The 22,300-nt window shown below is 56.8% G+C and overlaps 1 protein-coding gene across 16 annotated transcripts in view; it reads right to left on the bottom strand.

Annotated features, from left to right (window-relative positions):
* The window catches only part of ARHGEF10L (Rho guanine nucleotide exchange factor 10 like), a 157,750-nt gene that overhangs the window by 24,764 nt on the left and 110,686 nt on the right, over nt 1–22,300 (bottom strand). For all 16 annotated transcript variants that reach the window (XM_037000074.2, XM_073233296.1, XM_037000076.2 and 13 more), the window contains 4 exons: nt 16,668–16,754; nt 15,289–15,515; nt 13,485–13,639; nt 6,911–7,059 (listed from right to left, as the gene is read on the bottom strand). In XM_037000074.2, coding sequence (XP_036855969.1) covers nt 6,911–7,059; nt 13,485–13,639; nt 15,289–15,515; nt 16,668–16,754 — 618 coding nt within the window. The remainder of the gene's footprint in view (nt 1–6,910; nt 7,060–13,484; nt 13,640–15,288; nt 15,516–16,667; nt 16,755–22,300) is intronic.

Genomic DNA, 22,300 nt, shown 5'->3' with positions numbered 1-22,300 from the left:
CTCAGCACCAGGCCTAAAACCTCTCCCCGAGTGAGCCCGGCCGGTCTGTGGCTACGCCCAGGCCCTGTTCTGGGTCGTGCTCTCAGCCTCCACTGTCTTAAGGCCCAGCCCAGGGCCTGGCGTCCAGTGGGTCCGTGCGTGGCTCTGTGTGTCTTTGCGAAGTTCCAGGGGATTGTTAGCTACTCCTCCCCCGCCCCTGCAATGGGGCTCAGACCAGGGGGATTGGGGATGTGGAGGAGCTACTGGGCGGGGGGACAGACTGACAGGGAGAGAGGCTGGGGGCAGGGATTCAGAAGGGGAGGACACCTCCTACCTCTATCACCTACCCACCCCTCTATCTCCTCCAGCCCCGACTGTCTCCTCCATGAGGCCCTGTCCGTCTGCCCTCCCACTGCTGTCCCCCTTTCCTCCTCCATGGCTTCACAGAACCTGTTTCATGAACCAACAGCTTCGAATTAGTTTTTGTTTTTTAAACCATGAAATCCTCTCCTCAACCTGACTCTCCCAGGATGAGGGGAGACCTAATATTAGATACAAGAAAGATCTGAGCTCTTCCAGGTGAGGGTGGGATGGGGGCCCAGAGCCGTGCCCCTTAGCTGGCCCCAGCCCCAAAAGATGTCCCTTGAGATGCCTCCTTACAACCCCCAGGCCCCAGCGCATAGCTGGCAACCAGAGCCCTGAGCTAGTCCTGACCCCTCAGCACTCACTAGGAATGGGGCCCACAGGATCCACAAGCCAAGCCCACCCCCTACCCCTGCCTGAAAGGAAGTTCTTCTGAACATCTGACTTCAATTCTTCCTGCTGCTGGAAAACGTTCACCCTCCTTTGGAACTTGTTACTGTCAGAGCCTCCTGGGAAGTCTCCACAATCTTTAGAAAATTGATTTCTCAAGTTTCACCTGCCAACATTGAATTAAAAAATAATAACAAGATGACAACAGTAACAATGACACACACAAAAAAACACGTTAACAGATGACTCCGAGGAGTGACATGATCCCTGACCTGCACACTTGCCTGAACTCGGGGCTCACACTTGGCATCTGAAGACTTGGTGAATCTTTCCACCCTCAAGCCAATTTCCATACCATTACCCAAGAAGCACTGCGCCTGGATTTCACTTTTGCAAATTCCCACCCGTTTCGTGTCATAAATAAGATAGGAGACAGAAAACTAATACAGCCCAGTGATGCATTATTCATGCTGCGTCACACTGTTATGATAGATTTACAACAGCTAATACATGCAAACTAAGTTTGGGCCCTAAACGTGAAAATTAAGGGTGAGGAGGCAGGTGTACGTGGGAGTGTGCAGGGGGAAACCTGGGGGCCTTTGGTGTCCAGGGATCCAGCATGGATTAGTGAGTGTGGATCTTCCAGCGTACTTACTGACAAAAAGCATTAGCGCCAGTATCAGAAGCCAGCGCCCAGGTGCAGGGGAGCAGCCACCGCAGGAGATGCGAGCCTGTGCAAGGCGAATTACTGACAGCATGTGCTTTGGGAAGCCTCTCGTGTGCTCAGCACCCAGCTCTGGAGCTGTTGAAGTCAAGCCCTCGGTCATCTGTTCTGCACACCTCCTGCCCAAATCTTCCTTCCAAACTTAGTGGACCAGCCACAGACAGAGCCCATTCCCTAAGGGAAAAGCCAATGTCCTTCCCAACCCTGCCCTGACCCCTACCACACGCTAGCTGGTCTCAGCACCAGGGATGCATTAGGAGCAAGGGGAGCCGGCCAGGCATAGTCTGGCCCTACAGGGCCTCTTGGCCTTGTTTATCAGGAAATCATCCCCAAAATGTCAATGTGTGGCTGTGGCCAGTGCTGTATAGGAGAATGTGAAGGTGACAGGGGTATGACCCGGTGTGTGTGGAGGAGGAGGACGTGGCCCAGACCTCCAAGTGTGGACAGTCAGGGTCCAGTGGGAGACGGTTGCCCCAGTTAACCCTCGCAGCGGCCCTGCAGGGTGGAGCCAGGCCCCGTGTCCCAACACTGACACAACTTGCCCTGTGTTCCAGCACTTTCCAAGCAGCCTGCCCCAGTAAGTTTTTTTAATTAAGATGCAACAATCATCCCACAGCCAGCTTCCCCTCCAGCGATCAGTTAAAATGAACTCCAGACGAGTGGATTAGACTTTGAAGGTGGCTATCTAGATAATGAACACGGGGGATGCAGTGTTGACACAGGCCCTGGTGAGCTACATTATTATTTAACAGGCCTCACTGCTGCCTCCGCTGGGATCAAGGAGCTGAACAAGCAGTTGGTGGGCGAGCGTCAAACCCAGAGACAGACTAAGGACGGGGACGCTGGCTCCATGGGGTCAGGCTCGGCAAGGTCAGGGGCGGCCAGTAGGGGCCAAGTGGGCCTAATGGAGACAGCTTAGAGGCCCCTCCCCAAGGAGCCACCACACCCCCAACACCGAGCCCAGGCAGACGCTGCCCTGGGGCTGGGCTGGCTCACGTGCTCTCTCTGCCCAGAGCGTCCGCTCCGCCCCCTCCCCTCCTTCAGCGCTCACAGCCACCTCCCCTACCGGCCTCGCTCCAGGATCCCGACCACCACGAACCTCTCCTGCTCCCAAGCCTCCTCCTGCTGGTCTGGCGGCACCCCATCCCCTCACACTGGGCTGACACCATCCTGGGTCTGCTCCCCAACACTGGGCCCTGAGCTCCTGAAAAGCTGAAAGCAGGCCTTACAGCACCCCACACCCTTCCATCCTCCCAGCACCCATTCTGTCTGTCCACCACAACCTTTACTAGGAGTACCTGCTCTGGGGGCAGCACTGGAGAAATGACGATGAACAGGGAGCAACCCTGGGCCCAGAAGTTCTGCAGGTGGAAAAAGCAGGCATGCAAACAAATGAGGGTGCCCAAGAGTCACATACAACAGGATGGACACCTCGGGGGGACAATGCAGCCCCAAAGGGACCGAGCCTTCTGCCGACCCAGGTGGCCAGCACAGAGGCTAAGAGAAAACTGAGGAGCCAGATGCCTGTGCTCAGAGCCTAACTCCATCTCCTAGCAGTGTGACCTTAGGCAAGTCACTTAACCTCTCTGTATCTCTGTTTCCTCATCTGTAAAGAGGAAATAAAAACGGTACCTACCTCACAGGGTGGTTTGAGGACTAAACGAGTTAATTCATGCAAAGAACTTAAACCTGTATTCAGTGTACTTGGGGGTGGGAAAAATCAGGGGGAGCTCCTTATGGTTAACACAATCCCTGGATTAACCCCCAGGTCTTCCTGTTTGGGCCAGAGCCATGCTAGCTACTCAGCCAAGGGCACACTTGGAGCCCCCCAGCTTAGAGCACTGAGCAGCTCTGAGTATCTCACATTCCCCTGGGGGTTTCTCAAGCCTGGGGGAGAGCCTGCCACGTCGCCCCCAATGAGCAATGCCCTTCCTCTGAAGGGAGGCACTTTGCCACAGGATATGCATTGAGCCCCAGGACCCACACACAACCACGGCAGCAGCCTGCCAGCAGCCCCCTCCAACCCACTCCTCTGGGCCTGCCTGGAATGTGGTGGACACTGAGGCAGGGGTGGCACTGGCCAGCCGGGGCAGGTGGTTATTGGCAGCAGCCGGACGGCACCATTCCCAGAGCCCCAGCACCAAGGTGGGCTGCCTTCCTCTCTATTCCAAGCAGCAGCCGAGCACGGTTTTATTGAATATGCACAGCGATCACCTAGCTACCGTGCCAGAGGATTGTGTGTACTGAAGGCGAGCTGCCTGAACTGCACAGCGCACACTCTTCAATTCCCCTGGCTGTAGGCCAGGGTGTGTCCTCCTCTGGCCCCGCCACCCCTCCCTCCATCCTGCCTCCCCACAGCCAGTGCCCCCAATGCCCTCCATGGGGTGCAAAGCAGGTGAAAGGCCATATTGATCCCCTTCTTAAGAGCAGCTGGTCCGGAACTAATCTTAAATCATCACAGCCTTGCTCTGGGGCCTGGTGGCCGCTCAGCCCCAGGGATGGCTGGGCCAGAGCTGAGCTCCAGGGCCTGAGCAGGACTGCACTACGACTGGCAAGTGAGAACTGGGTTGAGTCTGGCCTGGCCTTCCCTTGTCCATCTGTCTCATGCTCTTAGGACAGTGTCAGCAGGGCGAAGCCTTCCTGCTAGTAAAGGAAGAGGATGTCAGACCCGCAATTCTGACACATGCCCCATATCCTCCAACACCACAGACTCTAAGGGATCAGCTTGATATCCAAATAAACCACATATACAGCAATATGGATTTAAGTGAGGCCAACAGTTACAATAACAGCTAATGTTCACTGAGCACTTACTGTGTGCCAGGCACTGTCAGAAACAACCTTTTACATGAACACTCTCCTTCAGTTGTCCCGGTAACTCTGCACAGTACTATTATTGTCCCTTTTTACAGATGGGGTGACGGAGGCCCAGGAAGGCTTGGTGCCTTGCCCAGCTCAGCAGAGACAGAGCCATGGTCCTATCAGAAGCAGCCTGCCAGCAAACCACACACCTCCGAGGAGTGGGGCACCCAGGGGACCCAAGGTGGGCATGGCTGGGACAGGGATGGGGGCCACTGCCTTTGATGATGCCTCCCAATTCCTCTCCCTCCAGAAAGCCTGGTGGCCCTGGGAGAAGCCTGATGGGGGGCCCAGCTTTCACCAGCTTCTCAGGCCCTGCTACCCACACCTCCTCCCCCAGAAACCACCGGCCACTTCTCTACTCCCACAGGCCTGTGGTTTCCAGGTCCTACAGCTGCTGGACTTTTCCTTAGAAGAGGAAAAGTCCTTTTCCTCCCACCTTCCTCAGTCACCCCTTCCCTGTGTCCCAGTTCCCCCGTTGGCAGTGCTGAGAATGTTCTTTGGCCCCAGGGAGCTCAGAGTAAGCTCTCTCTGCTCTTCTTGTCTCTGTGCTCGCTTTCTCCATATAGAGAACAAAGCCTGGGTCTCCCCATTAGACTGGAGGCCCCCCAAGGGCAGGGCTGGGTCCCATCCCCCCTCCCACTACTGCCTAAACTGGGTGCTGGTGCTCAGCGGCAGGCTGCACACCCCTCCACTGTGGCCCTCCTCCAGGGCTGAGTGGTCGGAGCCTGTGCAGGCTGCCAGTTGGAGACAGCTGGAAGGGGCCCTGGGCCTGGAACGAGGACAATATGGGGACACTCAGGGAAGGGCTGCAGGGTGGCAGGCCAAGGAGTCAGAGGTGGGCTTCTCCCAAATGGCTTGCAATCCAGATCATCTGGGGATCCCAAAGGCCCTGCGTAGCCAGCTGTCCCTGCCCACCTTCCTCTCAGGAGGCTGAAGACGTGAGAGGCCCTTGGAGGGACAGAGTAGGATGGGGGTAGCAGGGACTCCCCCCAAAGCAAACCAGGAGCTGGGAAGGGAGTCTGTGGCTACAGACGCTCAGGGCTCTGTCTCCCCACTCCAAGAGGACGAAGAAATCCAGAAGTTTCCTTATTCTTGGTACCTCCCTAGCTCCTCCCAGGGCCCACCCCACCTAGCCTGGCTCAGCAATGCCAGCGAGGCCACAGGTTCTCTGCACCACGTCCCCAGCAAGGGGGTCCCCAGAATCACCTCTACCTCCCAAACCCTCTAGGTCTGCCCATGGCACCTACTGTGCCAGGCACTGTCGGAAACAACCTTTTACATCAACGTTCTCCTTCAGTTGTCCCAGTAACCCTACACAGTACTATTATCATCCCATTTTACAGATGGAGTGACTGAGGCCTGGGAAGCCTTGGTGCCTTGCTGGACCTGCCTCTCACCTGCTAGCTGTGACACCCCCTCCTCCCTGCCCAACACCAGGAAGAGCCGCTGTGCAAACAACTCCCACACCGCCCTTACCCAGGACGTAGCCCCCAAGCATGACCTCACTCGGTGAGCAAAAGGACCCCAGGGAAGGGACACTGATTCCCCTTTACCAACGGGAAAACGAGTGTTCACAAAGGGGCTGGTGCAGGTCCCCAGCAGGTGGGTGGCAGCACTGGGACACACAGCCAGGTTGCACAGCTTGGAACAATGCGCCTCCTGCTCCAACAAAAGTGGGCAAGCAAGTGCTGCAACCCTGAGACTCAGGCCTGGCTCTCAGGGCTTACCGACAGCTCCCCGGGCCTCAGTTTACCCATCTGCTAAATGAGGACTGGGTCATCCGGGATCCTGCCCTATCACATATGATCCTAAAATAGCAGGACTCCACTTAGGGCTCTTGCCTGGCTACTAAGTAGCCAATTTATGGCCTAAAGAGAGACAGCCAAGTGGGCAAATGGCACTCTCCCTCCAACGGATGACCTGGGGGGCTGTTTGTTCTGACTGCAAGCCTTTACCCAGAGCTCCACTCCGGGCCTAGCAGCAGCTCATTCTAAGCTGATAATTCAAACAAATCAAATGACAGCAAACATCACCAAAACACTGCTGGGAAGCCACACCCAAGTCTCCTGCCCAGGATGGCCCCTGGGGCATGGTGGGGTGGGGTGGGCAATGCTGCTGATCAGGCACAGGTGTAAGCTCAGGCTGAGCCAGGAACCAGTCCCCAGACCAGCCCTTGTCACGGAGGAGGCAGGACCCAGCAGCCTCTACCTCCCCGCTGCTTCCAGAGCCCAGCCTCCAGGGTGGCTGTGTCCACACTGGCCTCCTCTCAGAATGGCCAGGTCCTGGTCCTAGTGGGAGGACAGAGATTCCAGCTCCACCTCCACAGACAGCAACAGACACAACTCAGGATCCAGATCACAGCCCGGTGTGGTCAGGACCCTTCCCCTCGAAGCAGCCTAGGGGGATGCGGGTCAGGCAGAGGGCAGGGCCCGGCATGCAGCTTGGGCTCCCTCTGTGTCCTGGCAAACTCTGACCCCTGAGACACAGCTAGAGCCCACAGCAGTGCCCGGTGGAGTGTGAGAAGGGTCACCGGGTGTGCCCAGCAGATGGCTCCATGGGCCAGAGGCCTCAAGCCACTGAGAGGGCCAGTACCTGAGTCTGCAAGCTGGTGGCGTCCAGGACGGTGACCCGAGGCCCGCAGCTGGCCCACACAGTGTCCTCCAAGCTCAGCAGGGTGCGGATGGGTCCTGGTCCCACGGTTAGGCACGCGGGAGTGCTCTCCAGGTCCCAGGGGACTCCTCCTGGAAGGACAGGAGGGAAGCTGGTCAGGAGCAGCGAGCGGTCAGGGCGAGGGTGGCAAATACGTCAGGGGCCCAGGGCTCCTCAACCCTCGGGGACTGTGGCCCACAGCAGGGGCAAGCCAGGTCCCACAACAACCTCCTGCCCCTTCCTGTGGCCCTTCTCTCTCCTCCCAGTGGGATGCCAGCTGTTACCATCTGCCTCTGGTATGCCCCACCCCCTCTGCGGGCTGTGCTCCCAAATTCACCCACCTTCCTCCTTTCCCTTTCCCCCTTCTCTTCCCTTCCTTTCTCCCTTTCCCTCTCTCTCCTGTTCTTTTCATTCTACACATACTTAGTAAGCACCTACTCCATGCTGGGCCACGTGCTGGGTGCTGGGAAGACAGAAATGAATCAGACACAGACCCTACCCTCAAGGAAACCCCTGCTGGCCAGAGACATCAAGGAGTTAATGATCACATACCCTACAAAGTGCCAAGCACAAATGACCAAGGATGCTCAGGAGGCCTTGAGAACTACTGAGGTGGAAGGAACCAGTTCTGGGCAGGGGGTAAACCCAGGGAGGCTTCCCAGAAGAGGCAGCAGCCCTGCAGCCCTGCCAAAAAGGCAGCACAACATGGTGGGAGGTATCCTGGACCAAGTCAAGAGACTTGGAGTCTGGCCCTGGTTCTGGTAGAAAATTGCTGAGGACCTTGGACATATCTCTCCCCTTGTCAAGGCCTCAGTTTCCCCATCTAGAAAATGGGGAGGGGTGACACCAACAAGGTTGTCTCTAAGGACCTTTCTGACACTGTAGCTTATAGAGACTGACTCTTGCCATCTCCCAGCTCTTCCCACCTGCTCTAAGATGCTATCAGCTTTAGCAAGGTCTCTGGTGACTTTCCTCCTCCAGAGATGCTCTCCCTCCTGGTGCGTCAGGAGAGGGTCCTGAGAGGCAATCAGTCCCCAGCCCATCACCCCTGAAGATGGAACAGACGGAGGGACCTGGCCTGGCACTGAACAAAGCCCCCACTTGACCACCCCAGGGGTGCTCAGCCCACCCAAGAACATGCCAAAAATTATCCCTGGCATGTGGGCGGTGCTCATTGAGAGTGGTTTTCTGGTCAAGTTACACATGATACCACACAGAACCCCAGGGGCTGCCCTGTCTTGCTGGGGTGCCAGGTGGGAAGAGGGGCTGAGGAGCAATCTGGGGCACACTCCAGGCACACAGGCAGCAGTGGCTGGGGCCTGGAGGCAGAACAGAGCCTGCTGCTGGCTTCGCTGGTCCCCGGAGGGACTGCAGAGGAGGAGCCCCGACGCAGACCCTCCCTCTGCACCAGCTGCCGAGTAGCAGGATGCAGCACAGCTGTCTGCAGAGCTAGAGGAGCCACCAGCGTATGTGGTGGAAGCCACAGCCTGGAACGTGCTGGGAAGAGCACCCAGAGGCCAGACTGGATTCCCTGCCTCTGCTCCTCCACCAGGCTGTCCCTCCCCCCACCCTGCCCCACAGGAAATAAAGACCTTCTGTTGCCCTTGTGCCCCACTGAACACTGACAGACTCCTAGCTCAGCTAAGAGGCGGGGAATAGGGATCCACTCCCCCAACACAGAGCCAGGTCTTTCTAGCCCCTGGACATGAACACATGGGAAGGAGCCTGGGCTGGAATCCTGGCTGCAGCCGCTAAGCTTCTGCATGAACTTGGCCAGGTGACTTCACCTGTCTGAGCCTCAGTTTCCTCATCTGTAAAATATAACCGTGCATGCACCCCACTGGATGCTACAGGAATGAAGGGAAGCTCAGAGCGCTCAGCACGGGAAGGGCGCACAGTAAGGAGCGCTGACAGCGGCTGTTACACACCTTTCACATCAGCATGCCCGGCACTCTTTCCATGAATTATTTCCTTAACTCCCAGCAAGCCTATGAGGAAGAGTCTATTCTTATCCCCGTTTTACAAGTGAGAAAACCAAGACACAGAGAGTTTAAATAATCAGCCCAAATCACACAGCTAGAAAGTATCCGGTGCTCATTAGCTCCTGTCATGTGGTGTCATTTTGCCACAACACAACAGCCTGTGTAGCAGGTGTTGACTCCACTTGACTCTTGTAACAGTAAGAGACTCAGAGGGCTAAGAACTTGTACAAAGACACACAAGCGGTGACAGGCTAAGTAGGATTTGAATTCAGCTGACTCTGGCTCTAGCCTCCTTCCCTAACTCCTGCTACCTTCTCAGGTTCCAAGAGTTTCCAAAGGGCTCTGGGGCCGGGACTGGAGTCCAGAAGGGGCGTGTGACCGCAAGGCGGCCAGGCCTCAACGAAGGACGGACACTGACAAGAGCCACAAAAATGCAATGCTTTGAGCGCCCCCCAGTGGCCAGAGGTGAGCAGCGCTTGTGCCAGAAGCTGGAGGCAGGGGCGGTGCTTTGACCTCTCCCAGAGGGGGAGGCAGCTAGAGATGGTGGGGCCACACAGGAAAATGGGAGCTCGGCCCCCTGCGGATAGCAGGTTTGGCTACTCCCCTCGAATCCGCTACCTTACACTTCTCCTGTAACAGAGTAGGGCCATAGCTACTTGGAGCAGAAGGCTAGGGTCTGATACCCCTGAGGGCTGCGCGTCCCCTGACCGCTCCTCCACTCGCAGGGTGTCTACAGGAGTCCTCTAAGACCTGACTCCAGGACAGAATGATATACTATGGTAAAAATCAATACTACCAATACACTAGACAGAAGTTCCCGATCAGAGGGACCAGGTAGACCCCTGAAGAGGTGGCTTCCCCCTTGCTGGCCCTCGGTTTTCCCGTGTGCAACACAGGGGGACAGAACTCTAACCTCTAAGGGTCCTCCCAGCCTCATGCGCCACAGTGCCAAGCTTTTACAAGCGATCACTGGGAGCTCCGGGCAGGGCCAGCCCATCCGCGTCCCGAACCTGGTGCAGTATGCATCCCTCCAACCCACTCCTTGCCCTCCAGCAGCCATGGGTAAGCACACATACGTTCCAGAACACGAACGGCACTCACCTGCACACACACACACCTGCCCCTGAGTGACAGCCCATTCGTGCAGGCCCGCACCAGCTCTCCCGCCAGGGGAGACAAAGGCCCTGTCTCAGCAAAGGCACCTGCAGGAGGCTGGAGCCGCCCCCCAGCACCACCCGCAGGGGAGAAAGCCCAGCTGGTCTCCCTTGGGGGTCTGGACCCCGCCCAAGCCAGAAGGCAGGACAGTGAAACTCATGGACCCTGGGAGGCCCAAAGGGCAGTCTGTGCCAGTAGGTAATGAAAGAGGGTGACAAGGTTTATAGGTCTATGCTCCAGGCTAGGCTCCCTTCTGGGCACCTGTGTGACTGACCGCAGACACTGAGGTGGTAACCCCCATTTTACAGGGCAGCAACCTGAACCTCGGAGAGTAAGGCAACGAGTCCAATCTCCCACAGCTGGGACTCAATCCCCGGCAGCCTGGCTCCCCAGCCCACCCCCTTTCCCATTCTGTCATCTGCCTCCTCAAGGGGTGGCCCTGGCCCTCATCTCCAGCCCCTAACCAGGGATAGTCTCACATCCCTGCCCAGGCCGTCATGCTGCTGCGCCTGCTCAGAGATGGGGAGACAGACAGGATCCAGGGAGCTTGTCTCTGGGTCCCAGCACCCTGCTCAGCACCAGGCCCCTTAGGGCACTGAGCACTTATTTTTTGAGTGAGCGAATGGGTGAGGAAGACGTGAAAGAATGCACACAGCACAGGCTCCTGGGGCAGCTGGGGAATGACCACATGCCCTTGCCTTGGTTTCCCTGTCTCAGCTGGAGGCTGGACTCCAGGGCTCCTCCAGCCCTGACATTCCGAGACTCCATGTGCAACAGGTTCTGGGAGCCCTGCCTCCTGCCTGGACCACCTCTGGAGGCCGGCAGGGAAGGGTGAGGGATACAGGCAAGGCGTCTCTCCCACAGGCCTCCCTGGCCAAAGCCAGACCAAAGGCCCAGAGGGTGGGTTCATAAGGAGAGTGACCCCAGACTCACCTGCCCAGCTGGCTGTGGCAGCCTCCCACATAGAATGCCTGCTTCCACTCTTATCCCCCAGCCAGAGGGGATGGTGCTCAGCCCCTTCCAAGTCTCCCCTCTACTTCCCATCAACTGAGACAAACTCAAGACCCACCATCAGCCTTGCCTCATGCCACTGCCCCCTCTGGTTACTGTCCAGCGCAACAGCCTCCTCTGTGGGTCCCCACCAGACCAACCCCTCTTCTGTCTCTGGGCCTTTGCACATGCTGCTCCCTGTGAGACCGCTGCTCCCTCTGTGAGTCCACTGCTCCCCCAATTGTTGGCCACTTCTTCGGATCTCAGCTTCAGGATCCTGCTCCTCAGAGAGGCCTTTGCTAAGCAGCCCACCTGACACCCTGTTGCCGCACTTCGGACCTTCAGCACAAAGTATAATCACAAGCTTTGCTCCCTCTATAGACGATAAACTCTCTGAGGGCAGGGTCACATTTGTTTTGCTGGCCACCATATCCTTGGTACATAGTAAGTGCTCAGTAAATATTTGGTGGACAAATGTTTGCAAGGTGGGAAAGGTGGGAAAGCTAGAAAGCTGGTGGACATCTCAACCTTCTCCTCCAGGCCAGACAGCTTCCAGCTCTGCTCAGAGAGTCCCCTTAGGCCTGGAGAGGACCCTAGCCCTGCACAGAGGACACAGGTTCAGGTCTCAGCTCACCCATGAGACTTTGGATAGTCCCTTCCAGCTCAGAAAATGAGGGTATGGGGTCCATTGGTCCCCAGTTGCCCTTCTGGTTCTAACAAAGTAACAGACTCCAACCCCAGGCTGACAGCCAATGGTTAGACCCAAAAGTCCCTACCATGAGTTTGACTTGTATGCCCCAAAGTTCATCTGTTGAAGTCCTAAACCCTGGTACCTCAGAATGAGACCTAATTTGGAAATAGGGTTGCTGTAGGTGTGGTTAGTCATGATGAGGTCATCCTGAGGCAGGGTGGGCCCCTCATCCAGTACCAGCTGGTGTCCTTATAAGAAGGGAACGTGGACACAGGCCCAAAGGGGACCGTGTGTGGAGACTGGACTTCTGCTGCCACAAGCCAAGATCTGCCAGAAGCCAGGAAGCCTGGAACAACGTCCTGAGCACCTTCAGAGGGAGCGCGGCCCTGCTCACACCTTGTTCTCCGACTCTGGCCTCCAGAATGTGAGACAATACATTTCTGTTGTTTGAAACGCTCAGTTTATGGTACTTTGCAGAGCAGCCCCAGCAAACTAGCCTCCCAGCCTGGGCGCCCAGGCTGATAAGTCAGGACCCAAGGGAGAAAGAACCAAAGGCAGCCAGCCCGGGATGGGGAGGCGCACAGTGGGGCCAGGCAGGGCTCAGGGCATTCAGGGGGAGCCAGAGGGTGGGGGTCCCTTGAGAGCCCCTTGTCTAACTAAGTCTCTGAAGATCTCAGCCCATATTTACATTCACACGCATGCTCTCTCTGATGGTGAGAGGGATTTTTTTTCCTCCCTCTTCCCCCTTTAATTAAAAACTATAAATACCTTATCAAAAGCTAATTAAAAATACCAACAGAGTGCCAAGTGGCAAAATAAAAAATAGCTCAGTACAAGTATCCATTTATAACCCTGCAACAGGCGGTGATGACGCAGCTATTAGAGACGTGTGGGAGAAGGGGGAGAAGCACCGGCCCAGGTCGCAGAGCATCAGGCCTGTCAGCTCTCTCAGGGCCCCTGGCAGGGGTACCCATCGAACTAGGAGCTGAGCAAGCCTCAGGCGGACAGGGGACCACAGCCCTCTGCGTGGCTGTGGACAAGCCGCTGCCCTCCCTTGGTCCCAGCAGAAGCATCCGTAACCAGGGAGGCAGTTCTCGAGGGCTGTGGTGAGAACTGAGATAACGCACATGCATCCAGCACAGGACCCAGTCGCTGGAGCACAGCAGCTCCAGAATTGAGCCCTGCCTTCCAGACATCATCTGTGTCCCCAATGGCTTGAAAAAATCATAGATTCAAATGTATAACTCCACTGGGCACTTACCCAGACCCTGTGCTTTGCCTTCACTGGATTTTTAACCTACCAGTGCCCATGAGTGGTGGGTACTGCCATTTTTGCCATTTGACAGATGGGGAGACTGAGGCACAAGAGAAAAAATGGATCACCAATGGACACAGCTGACAACAGGGCAGAACCTGGGCTTGAAGCCAGATCTATCTGACCCCAGAGTCCCTGCTCTTATGCACCAGAGTCTCCTGCCAATGGGCTAAACTGCCTGGATGGTCGTGGCCACCTGTTCCTTCAGTGACCCCAACAGGGATCAGGGATCTCTAACGCCCCCCCACCATCCAGTGGCAAGATTTCCCGATTCATTTCTGACCTGCCTCTCTGGTGTTCCTCCCACAGCCACTCTGGTACAGTATCCTGCTCCCAGTTGGTGCCCAGGGCTGCCCCCCACCACTGCAGCACCCCCATCCTCACCGCTGGTCCGAGGGTAGGCAGCGAGGGTCCCATCCTGCAGGCCAGCAAACAGGTGGAAGGGGCTGTGCCGCAGGCAGAGCACGGGCTGCAGACCTGGGCTCCTACATGTCGCCAGGCACTGGGTGCCCGTGTCCACACTGCCATAAACCAGGATGCTGCGAGGAGAGACCCGAGTGACTCATGTAGACCCCGCCCTCACTGCCCCACATGCCCTCCTAGGGGGCCGGGGCCGGGGCTACCCCCACTCAGCCAGGCCTCCAGGCCTTCCTTCCACCTTTCAGGAGCTCAGACTCTCCCGTGGGTGATCCATGAGGATGGTGCCCCCCCAGCCCACCCCGGAGACTCCAGAGGCGGCACAGTAAAGGCACACTGAGGCGACTGTGTTCAGGTCACACAGGCCGAGTATGGATCCAGATGCGCCACCTCCCAGATGACTGACCCCAGGCTGCTGCGCTCCAGTTTCCCCCATAAAATGGACCAATGATACCTGCCTCATGGCCACAAAAAGGAATGAAGCACTGAGACCTGCTCTAAGGAGAGACCTTGGAAATGTCATGCTGAGTAAGAGAAGCCAGGTACAAAAGACCACCTACTGCATACTGTATGACTCTACTTATATGAAATGTCCAGAAGAGACAACTCCACAGGCAGGGGCAGGCAATGGGGGTGGCTGTTGAATAGGCACAGGGTTCCTTTGGGGGTGGTGAGAATGTTCTAGAACCAGGTATTGGTAATGGTTGCACATCATGAATATACTGGAAGCCACTGAACTGTACACTTAAAAATGGTTCAAATGATTAATTTTATGTTATGTTAATTTTATCTCATTAAAAGCAAGAAAGGTGTTCATTGGACCCCTGCCAAGACCCCAGCCTGGACTGCACAGAGCTTCTAGACTCTCTGAGTTGGTTCTACATACATAGCTTATTACTCCTTCCTCGGTTTCCTATGGGGGAAATGGGGGGCACTTCTCAGCAGGGCCGCTGTAAGGTTCCCAGGCCCAGGAACCAGCACGTGTAGGGGCTCAGAGGACAGCCTCTCTCCGCTCCCTCCCACTCTAGGACAGGAGCGAAAGGCATAGAGGTGCCACTCATCTCTGGTCTTTAATCCTCGCCCTCACCTTCCAGCTAACCAGGACGAAGATTCATCCTGCAGCCACACTACTGGACAGCAGTTGTGGGTCCCAGCGGCCAAAGCTCCGGCTGAGGCTCCCCTGACTGCAAGCTCGGGTGCTACATGGGGCGTGTGTTACAGGGGAAGCCCCCTCTGACGGCAGATCTCATAATCTGGGCACGTCTGGGACCCTGCCCACCCTGCAGGTGGAACTGAGGCCATAAGTGGGACACCGTTGGTGACAGCCAAGTGAACCGAAGGCTTCACATGTCCCACGTCTTGGTGGGCTCCCACAGCAGCCCTGGGGATTCTAATCCCACTTTAGAAAAGAGAAACTGAGGCTCAGAGTGGTTAAATGGTGTGCCGGAGGATCCTCCGTCAGGAAATGGTGGATTCAAATGCAGCTCTAGCTGCCACCAAAACCAGCAGACACGCCTGGTGCCACACTGCCCGGCGGGGAGCCAGTGCGCAAGAAGCCCCTGAAGAGTCTCAGTTAAAGTTCATCAGCTCCTGACACTTCAGCTCCCACACTGGTCACCCCTGGTCCCCACCTTCCTTCTGCCAACCAGAGGCAGAGAATATCAGTGGGTACCAAGCCAAACGGGGAAGCTAGAGGGACAGAGCCCCGCACCCCCAGTCTGCCCAGCCCTGCCCTTGGCTGTCCTCAGCCCCTCCACTCCAGGCCCCTCACCTGCCATCCTGGAGCCCAAGGCAGATGGTTGGATGAGCTGCCGCTGAGGGGTCAGCAGCCGCGTGGTTCTTATCTCCATCTCCGCTCTCCCCCTCCTCCGGCTCTGGAATGTACTCCATGCAGAGCACAGGGGCCGCCACCGGGAAGGACTTGACAGTGCGAGGTGAGGGCCGGTTCAGGGAGAAGATCTCCACCTGGCCCCCTGCGCCCTCCTGCCCGCCCCCGACCTAGGGCAGAGACGCAGAAAAGCCGTCAGGCAGAAAGAACCATGAGAGCAGAGGCAGACCTCAGCCCCTGCCCTTCCAGCACCCACCCCAAGCTTCTGCTTGCCACCAGGGCTAGGCATCAAGAGGTTCCCCCATCCTGCCCACACATCCCGAAGGTCACTTATCCCCAGCTGCCATGGCAACAGGTTATATTCAGAGCCCAAAGGAAACCAGGTAAAGAGCTCAGGTGGACTAGATACCCTATCAACTCTGTTTCCCTGTCCCTAGGGTACACTTCAACCAACAAATAGTGAACATACCCTCTACCCCCTTAAACGTCCTCTGTCTTGTTCACTGTTCTACCCCTGTCAAGCACATGCTAGGTACATGATGGATATATATATGGATGAATGGATGGATGGATGGATGGAGGGAGGGAGGGAGGGAGGGAGGGAGGGAGGGAAGGAGGGATGGATGGATGGAGGGAGGGAAGGAGGGATGGATGGAGGGAGGGAGGGAGGGAGGGAAGGAGGGGAGGAATAGCAGAGCAGGTGGGTGGCTGGCTGGATGGATGGATGGATGGATGGATATATCATGTGCTACATCCTAGGGAAACAGTGAAGGACCCATCACCCTCAGAGAGGACATTTGGGTTGGACTCTGAGAGGGGTCTTCCTACACAAGTGCCTGGGGACAGGAACAAGCAGGAGCAGTTGGAGGATCACCAGACGGGTGGCCAGGCTAACGTGCTGGGGAGCCTGGCGGGGGCACACTCTGCACCATGAGGAGCATGGGGACCCCTAAATGAATCAAGAGAGGCTTTGCCAGGGACCCCAAGGGGGCAAAAGAGGTGAGCTGGGCTCTCTGAGAGGGGTGGTAACCAGCCCCACCCCCAGGTGCAGCCCCTGCCACGCTGGCACTCTGCACAGCCCCTGTTCATTTCCTTCGTGGCACTGTGGCTACTTGCAAGAATCATGTTCACTTATTTGTGCCCCAGTTTTCTGTTGTTCCTGATGAGGCTGCACCTGCCAGCTCCCAGCAGAGCCTGGCACAGGGGTTCCCAGGAAGACCTCTTGGGGGAAGGTACACAAAACGGGGGTCAGCAGGCAGGAGGCTTTCCCTCCCTGCTCCCGTCCTGAAGCTTGAATAGGAGTGGGCGCAGGAGTGACTCACCCAGAGGTAGCCCTGTGGAAGGGATGTACTGACCGCTGAGAAGCCCAGCAGGGGACAGCTGACAGGACTGTGCACCAGGGCCCCAAGCTGCAGAAACAGAGAAGGCACACGTAGGGTTAAGTGTCAAGGTGCCCGCAGGGCCTTTTAACTACCAGCCAATTTCTGGGCCCCATTCAAGCCCCAAAGGAGAATCCCTGGGGGTGAGGCCTGGGAAGTGACAGGTTTCACAGGATTTCCAGGCAGTTCCTATGCACCTGTATGTGACCATTCACTGTCCTAGAATCTTGTGGCTAGAAGGGGCCTGAATAATACTCTGGGCCAGCTGAGGACTTTTCAAACTGAGCAACTTCCAGGTAAGTTGAAAACCACTAATGCCCAACCCCCTTCTTTTATAGATAAGGGAAATGAGGTCCACAAAGGACATACAACTGCCCTAGGCCACAGGAAAGACCAGGGACAGGGCCTGGCCTGCACCCACCTCCTCCTTGACCTGCCTGCATTCCTCCAGAGAAGCACATTGGAGAAGAGGAGGGGTGCTGGCGATCTGGGTCCCACCCCACTGAACAACAGAACCCCTCTGACCTGCATGGCTCATGCAGGTTGCCCACGGAGGCCAGGAGCTATGTCTATAATGGGATTTCACTGACAGCCACCAGCTTGCTCCCCTACACCTCCTACCCCAAACCCATGCCAGGTGGCTCTCTGGCACCTGCTTCCTGAGCTAAACATGGGCCAGTCTGTGTCTCTGGCCAGGACAGCAATGTGAGGACGGGGCCTTTCATGGGCCTTGCTGGAACCCCTCCCAGCTAGATGGAAGGGGAAGGAGGCAGACTGGGGTAGCTTGCGGGCAACACGAATAAATGTGGCTGCCACTGGACCTGTCAGGCGTGTGCTGCCCTCTGCTGGTGCTAAAGGCCCTGCCCAGCCCCAGCCCTTCTGGAACACTTTAACAAAACATCTAATGGCCTCAGATGAAGGGGCCCAAGGAGGTCACCACAGCCAGCCCCCTCATTTAGGAATCAGCAAAGCTGAAGTTCAGAGACGGAGGCTAGGGTGGAGGACTGTGGCTGCTCAAGGTCACACAGCAAGTTAGTGACGGAGACACGGCTGGAATGGAGTTTCCTCCCCCAGCTCAGTGCCCTTTCTACTCTGAATTCTACCCAGGGGCCAGGCTGCCATGCTGCTGAGGTTCCCAGCTGCCACTTCCGCCTGGCTGGGAGCACAGGTCCAGAGCAGGAGGCTCCTCTAACCCTGGCCTCCTGGGCATCCTCAGGCCCCTGCTCCCAGCCATTCTGCTTCATGCTGGGCCACATCCAGCTGATAGCCTCGCCCTCTCTGCCAGGCTGCTGCTCCTGTCCACTCCTGGTCTGGGAGGGGGCACCCACAGCCCTGGCTCAGACGTTTCCATGGCAACTCCAGTGGGACCAGATGTCAGCTGAGTCAACAGAGCCAGGATCCAAGATGATGGCAAAAACTCAAATGGCTTCTTGGATGGTGAGGGCCTGGACCAAGAAGTCCTGTCCATAGCAGGAGGCCAACTCCCCCCAAATCAAGGTGCCCCATGCACTGCAAAGGAGAGAAGCAAAGGCTGGTGGGAGGGGGCAGGCTTTGGGTAATGCCAGCTCAGCTGCCACCAGCTGGTGACCCTACAAACCAGTTCCTCGTGGTCATGGGGACCCAGACACCTTATCAGGATAGTCATGGGGACTGGATGGACATAAAGCATTTAGCACAGAACTAAGCACCCAGGCATAGCTACTGCTTACCAAGGACTTCCTGTGGGAAGTTCTAGCGCTCTCCATTATCAGCTCATCTAATCAGCAGAGCAACACCAGGAGGGGAGGGGCTGTTCAGACAGGCAACTGAGACAGAGTTAGGAGACAGGGGACCCCACAGACAGCAAGCACTTCTGGCTGATGTAGAGTGACGGTCAGGACGGGGGTCCCGTGGCTAGTGCTGAGGCCTAAGTAGGTCTGGCTGAAGACCCCTGTGTAGGCTGGGTTACAGCCCTACTGGTCCCCCAAGGTGCCTGCATCTTAAAGCACCCCAAAGTGGGCAGTACTCCTGCCCAAGCCCCAGTCCCTAGGCAGGCCTCTAGGATGGACCTCAGCCCACCATCAGGTGGGCACTGAGCCCTCCCCTTGCCCTCCTGTTGCCCCTCCAGCTCAGATGCAGCCAGGGCTCCCTGAAGACTCTCCCAACACTTCAGCAGTCAGGCCTTCCGAAATCCCCCAGAACAGACCCCAGTGGCTTTTCTTTCCTGGGGACCAAACTGTCCTCAGACATTTGCTTCCAGTTCTTGAACTCTGTGCACCATGCAACAGGATGGTAAGCCCTTGACACGAATGGAACCACTTGCTCCTCACTGTGACGTAGTCAGGGAGGCACTGTGGCCACCCAACTCACACACTGAAGACACAGCAGGGACGGGGACACCGAGATGAAGTAGCACTCCTCGTGCTGCACAGCTGGGGCACGCGGAGCTGGGACTCAGGCCCAGGGCACGGTGGCACCCCACTGACGTTCCTTCCCTGTCCCAGCTCAACTCCTCTTGAGTCTGAAGACCCTGGTGGGCAGGCCAGGGCACTGGCCACCATCAGCACAGACAAGAAATATGCTCCTTTTTGAGCCCCCCTGCATCTCTGCTCCCTGGTCCAGATGGCAGTACAAGAGCACAGATCCTGTCTACACTGGGAGAGGAGCTGAGACCAGAAACACTTTCCTGGGGATACACTCAGTCACTGGCTCCCATTAGGCCAGCCACAGCCTGAGTCCTGGGCCCCTGGGTCTGGGCCTGGGGAGAGCTGGTGGGCTGGGAAAGAGGCCCAGGTAGCAGGTAACATGCTCACATCTGTTCCTACAGTAATTGAACAAGGCCCTGGCACTCCAAGGCCCTAATTCATCTGGATGCAGGTACAGAGCTGATGGGGCACATCTGTCTGGTCGGGGCTGAGAAGCAGGCACAGGTGGAGCGACAGGGGTGCCTTGGGACCCAGCAAGTGGGGCTGTACAAACTCCAGTGTATCCCTCAGGAGTCCCACAGGCTCATTACTCCCAGAGATTCACACGCAGTCCCCTCAGCTCACACAGGGGCTCCTCAGGAGGTGGCAGACAGGGGTTTGGGGGCACCAAGGGTGCTTCCAGCCTACATGTCCCCAAGCTCTGAGAGCTCCAAACGAGGAGCCTCCTGGGCCCTTGTGCCCCAGCGTGAGGCTGCAGATGGTTCCCCGCCTGGGTGGGGACTCCTTTCAGGGAGGCCCAAGAAGCAGCAGCCTGTGACTCCACAACCCGGTGTGACCTATCAGGGCACAGCCCATGTCCAATATTCCTGAGACGCCCAAGGCCCTGGGGGGAGATGGGAGAATCCACTTTCCACCCCAAAAGTTACCCAGCTCAGCCTGCCCAATGGGACGCCAGACAGCCAGGCGAGCCCCCAACAGGCTGGACCCTGAACGATCCCCACTGCAAGGACTCTGCCTACCCTCGCCCCAAGGCCCACGGGTGACACCCCCTCCTCATGCTGGGAAGGAGCTTACATGGCTCAGCAGGCCTCCCCATTAATCAATAAATAAGGACTGAAGCCCTACAAAGGCTGGGCTTCCCAAGCCCCAGAAATGGAGAGCACGCTGGCCTTTCCCTGCAAGATCTGGGGGGGACTGATGCCAGGGCACATGCCAGCCATGCCCCAGAGAGAGGCAGAAAGGAGTAGGAGCAAGAAAACTCTCCTTCCCAGGTCTCGCTCCTGAATCCCTCCCTCAGCCTCAGGACTCACAGCCCCGCCTGAGGGCAGCGGGAGAATTAGAGAGCCTGGCACAGGGACACCCTGTGGAAGGGCGTGTCAGGATTCAGTTTTAAGTGACATTGAATCTGTGACTGTCCTGGCCCCTGTTTACTGAGCACAGGCTGGGAACCTGACTTGGGCTCTCTCGTCGGACGCCGAAGTCAGGCCATGGCCCAAGAACGCTACCGCACCCCTCAGACACCATTTCTGGCGCACAAGCCCAAGTCCTGGGCACACGCTTCCTCTCCTTCACCCCCGCCCCCAGCTCATGTCTCACCAATTCGGCCAGTCCTACCCCAGCACACTCCCCAGATGTGTCCCCGTGTCCCCCACCAGGGCTGGGACTAGAGTGAGGAGAGAGGGGCACACAAATCTTTGGGAAGCGGGGCAAAACACTCAGATATCAAGAAAAATATTTTAACGCAATTCTTTACAATAAAAATTCATGCAAAAGAATCAGTGATGAACAATTACTGAGAGTTTAAATGAAGACAGGATCCTGCACTCGCATGGCCCTGTCTCACCCCAATCCCAGCCCCTTATTTACAAGAGAAAAAGCAACCAAGCCAAGGCCACAATTTACTGATCGGATTTTTTAAAGTATCACGCTGAAATACCACTTGTCTTGACGCTTGGGATGGTGGGCACTGGGGTGAGTGTCTGGCCTGCCCCACCCTGGCCCACCCTGGCCCCCGGCCGCACCAAGTCTGCCCACCTCAGCGGGACTCCACTCCAGCTCCCAGTTGGTCTCCCAGTACCCACTCTTGTTCCCTTCGGGTCCACAGCTCACTCTCACTCAGAAGGATCAGGGGATCCTTCCAAAATATAAATCGGATCACGCCGGTCCTCTGCTTCAAGCCATCACTAAAATCCAAACTGGGCTTGCATGGCTGGCGGGGCCCAGCTCACCCACTGTCGGACCTCATCACCCGGACTCTCCTCTGTCCCTGAGCCGCAGCCATACCGGATTCCCCGACTGGTCCCATTGTGGCCTCTATTTGGAATTCCTAATAGGTAACAGTTTGACTCTGCATCTATTATATCTGATTTATAGCATACATCGTTCTTCTCTATTTCCTTCTGTTTGCTAGGGCATCACCTGTCTCTCTCCTCTAGATTGAAAGCTATGGGGGGATAGGGCCCTTGGATGTTTTGGCCACCACCATATTCCCAGGGTCCAGTCCAGGCCCCTGCTGCCCTGCCTTACCTTCTAGAGCTGGGAGACGGCCAAGGATGAGCAAACCAGCAAGGGGAGTTTGGGCAAATAGTAGGTGCTCAAAAATCATATGCAGAATGGACAAATGAGTGAATGAATGAATGCACTGATGTCTCAAGGGCATGCTCTCTCAGTTTTCTGAAGCCCTGGTCTACAGCCCAACAAGCCTGTCTCTTAGAGTGTATGTGTCTGGCCTTGGTCCCAAGCCTGCTCTCCCCTCCTCAGAGGTCAGACGACTCATCTCCTTGGGAAGAGGATGGGCAGCGAGTACTCCTAATGGGGGGCAAGCTCAGGCAGGGCGTCAGGGATGGTTGACAGTGGAGCTGGCAGCCTAGCAGTTAAGACCACCAGCGCTGGAATCAGGCAGAGCAAGTTTCCAATTCCTGGGCTCATCCTTCCTGACTGTGTCATTTTTAGAAAATCATGCCACTCATCTGAGCCCCAGCTTCCTTACCTATGAAAGGGATCTAGAAACATCTATTCATGCATTTCTTATAAATACTGAAAGGAGAGAGTGGTGACAAAGCTCTGGGGGAGCACAGTAGGTTGCCTGGCGAATGAGGCATGATGGCTGTGGGGCCAAAGCTGGCTCCCACCTGGCAGCAGCAGGAAAGGCCAACCCACAAAGTCCGGCAC

This window comes from Manis javanica, chromosome 4, assembly GCF_040802235.1.
Source record: "Manis javanica isolate MJ-LG chromosome 4, MJ_LKY, whole genome shotgun sequence".
Taxonomy (NCBI): Eukaryota; Metazoa; Chordata; class Mammalia; order Pholidota; family Manidae; genus Manis; species Manis javanica.
The sequence above is the reverse complement of the archived record's forward strand: the minus strand, read 5'-3'. Positions and strand labels throughout refer to the sequence as shown.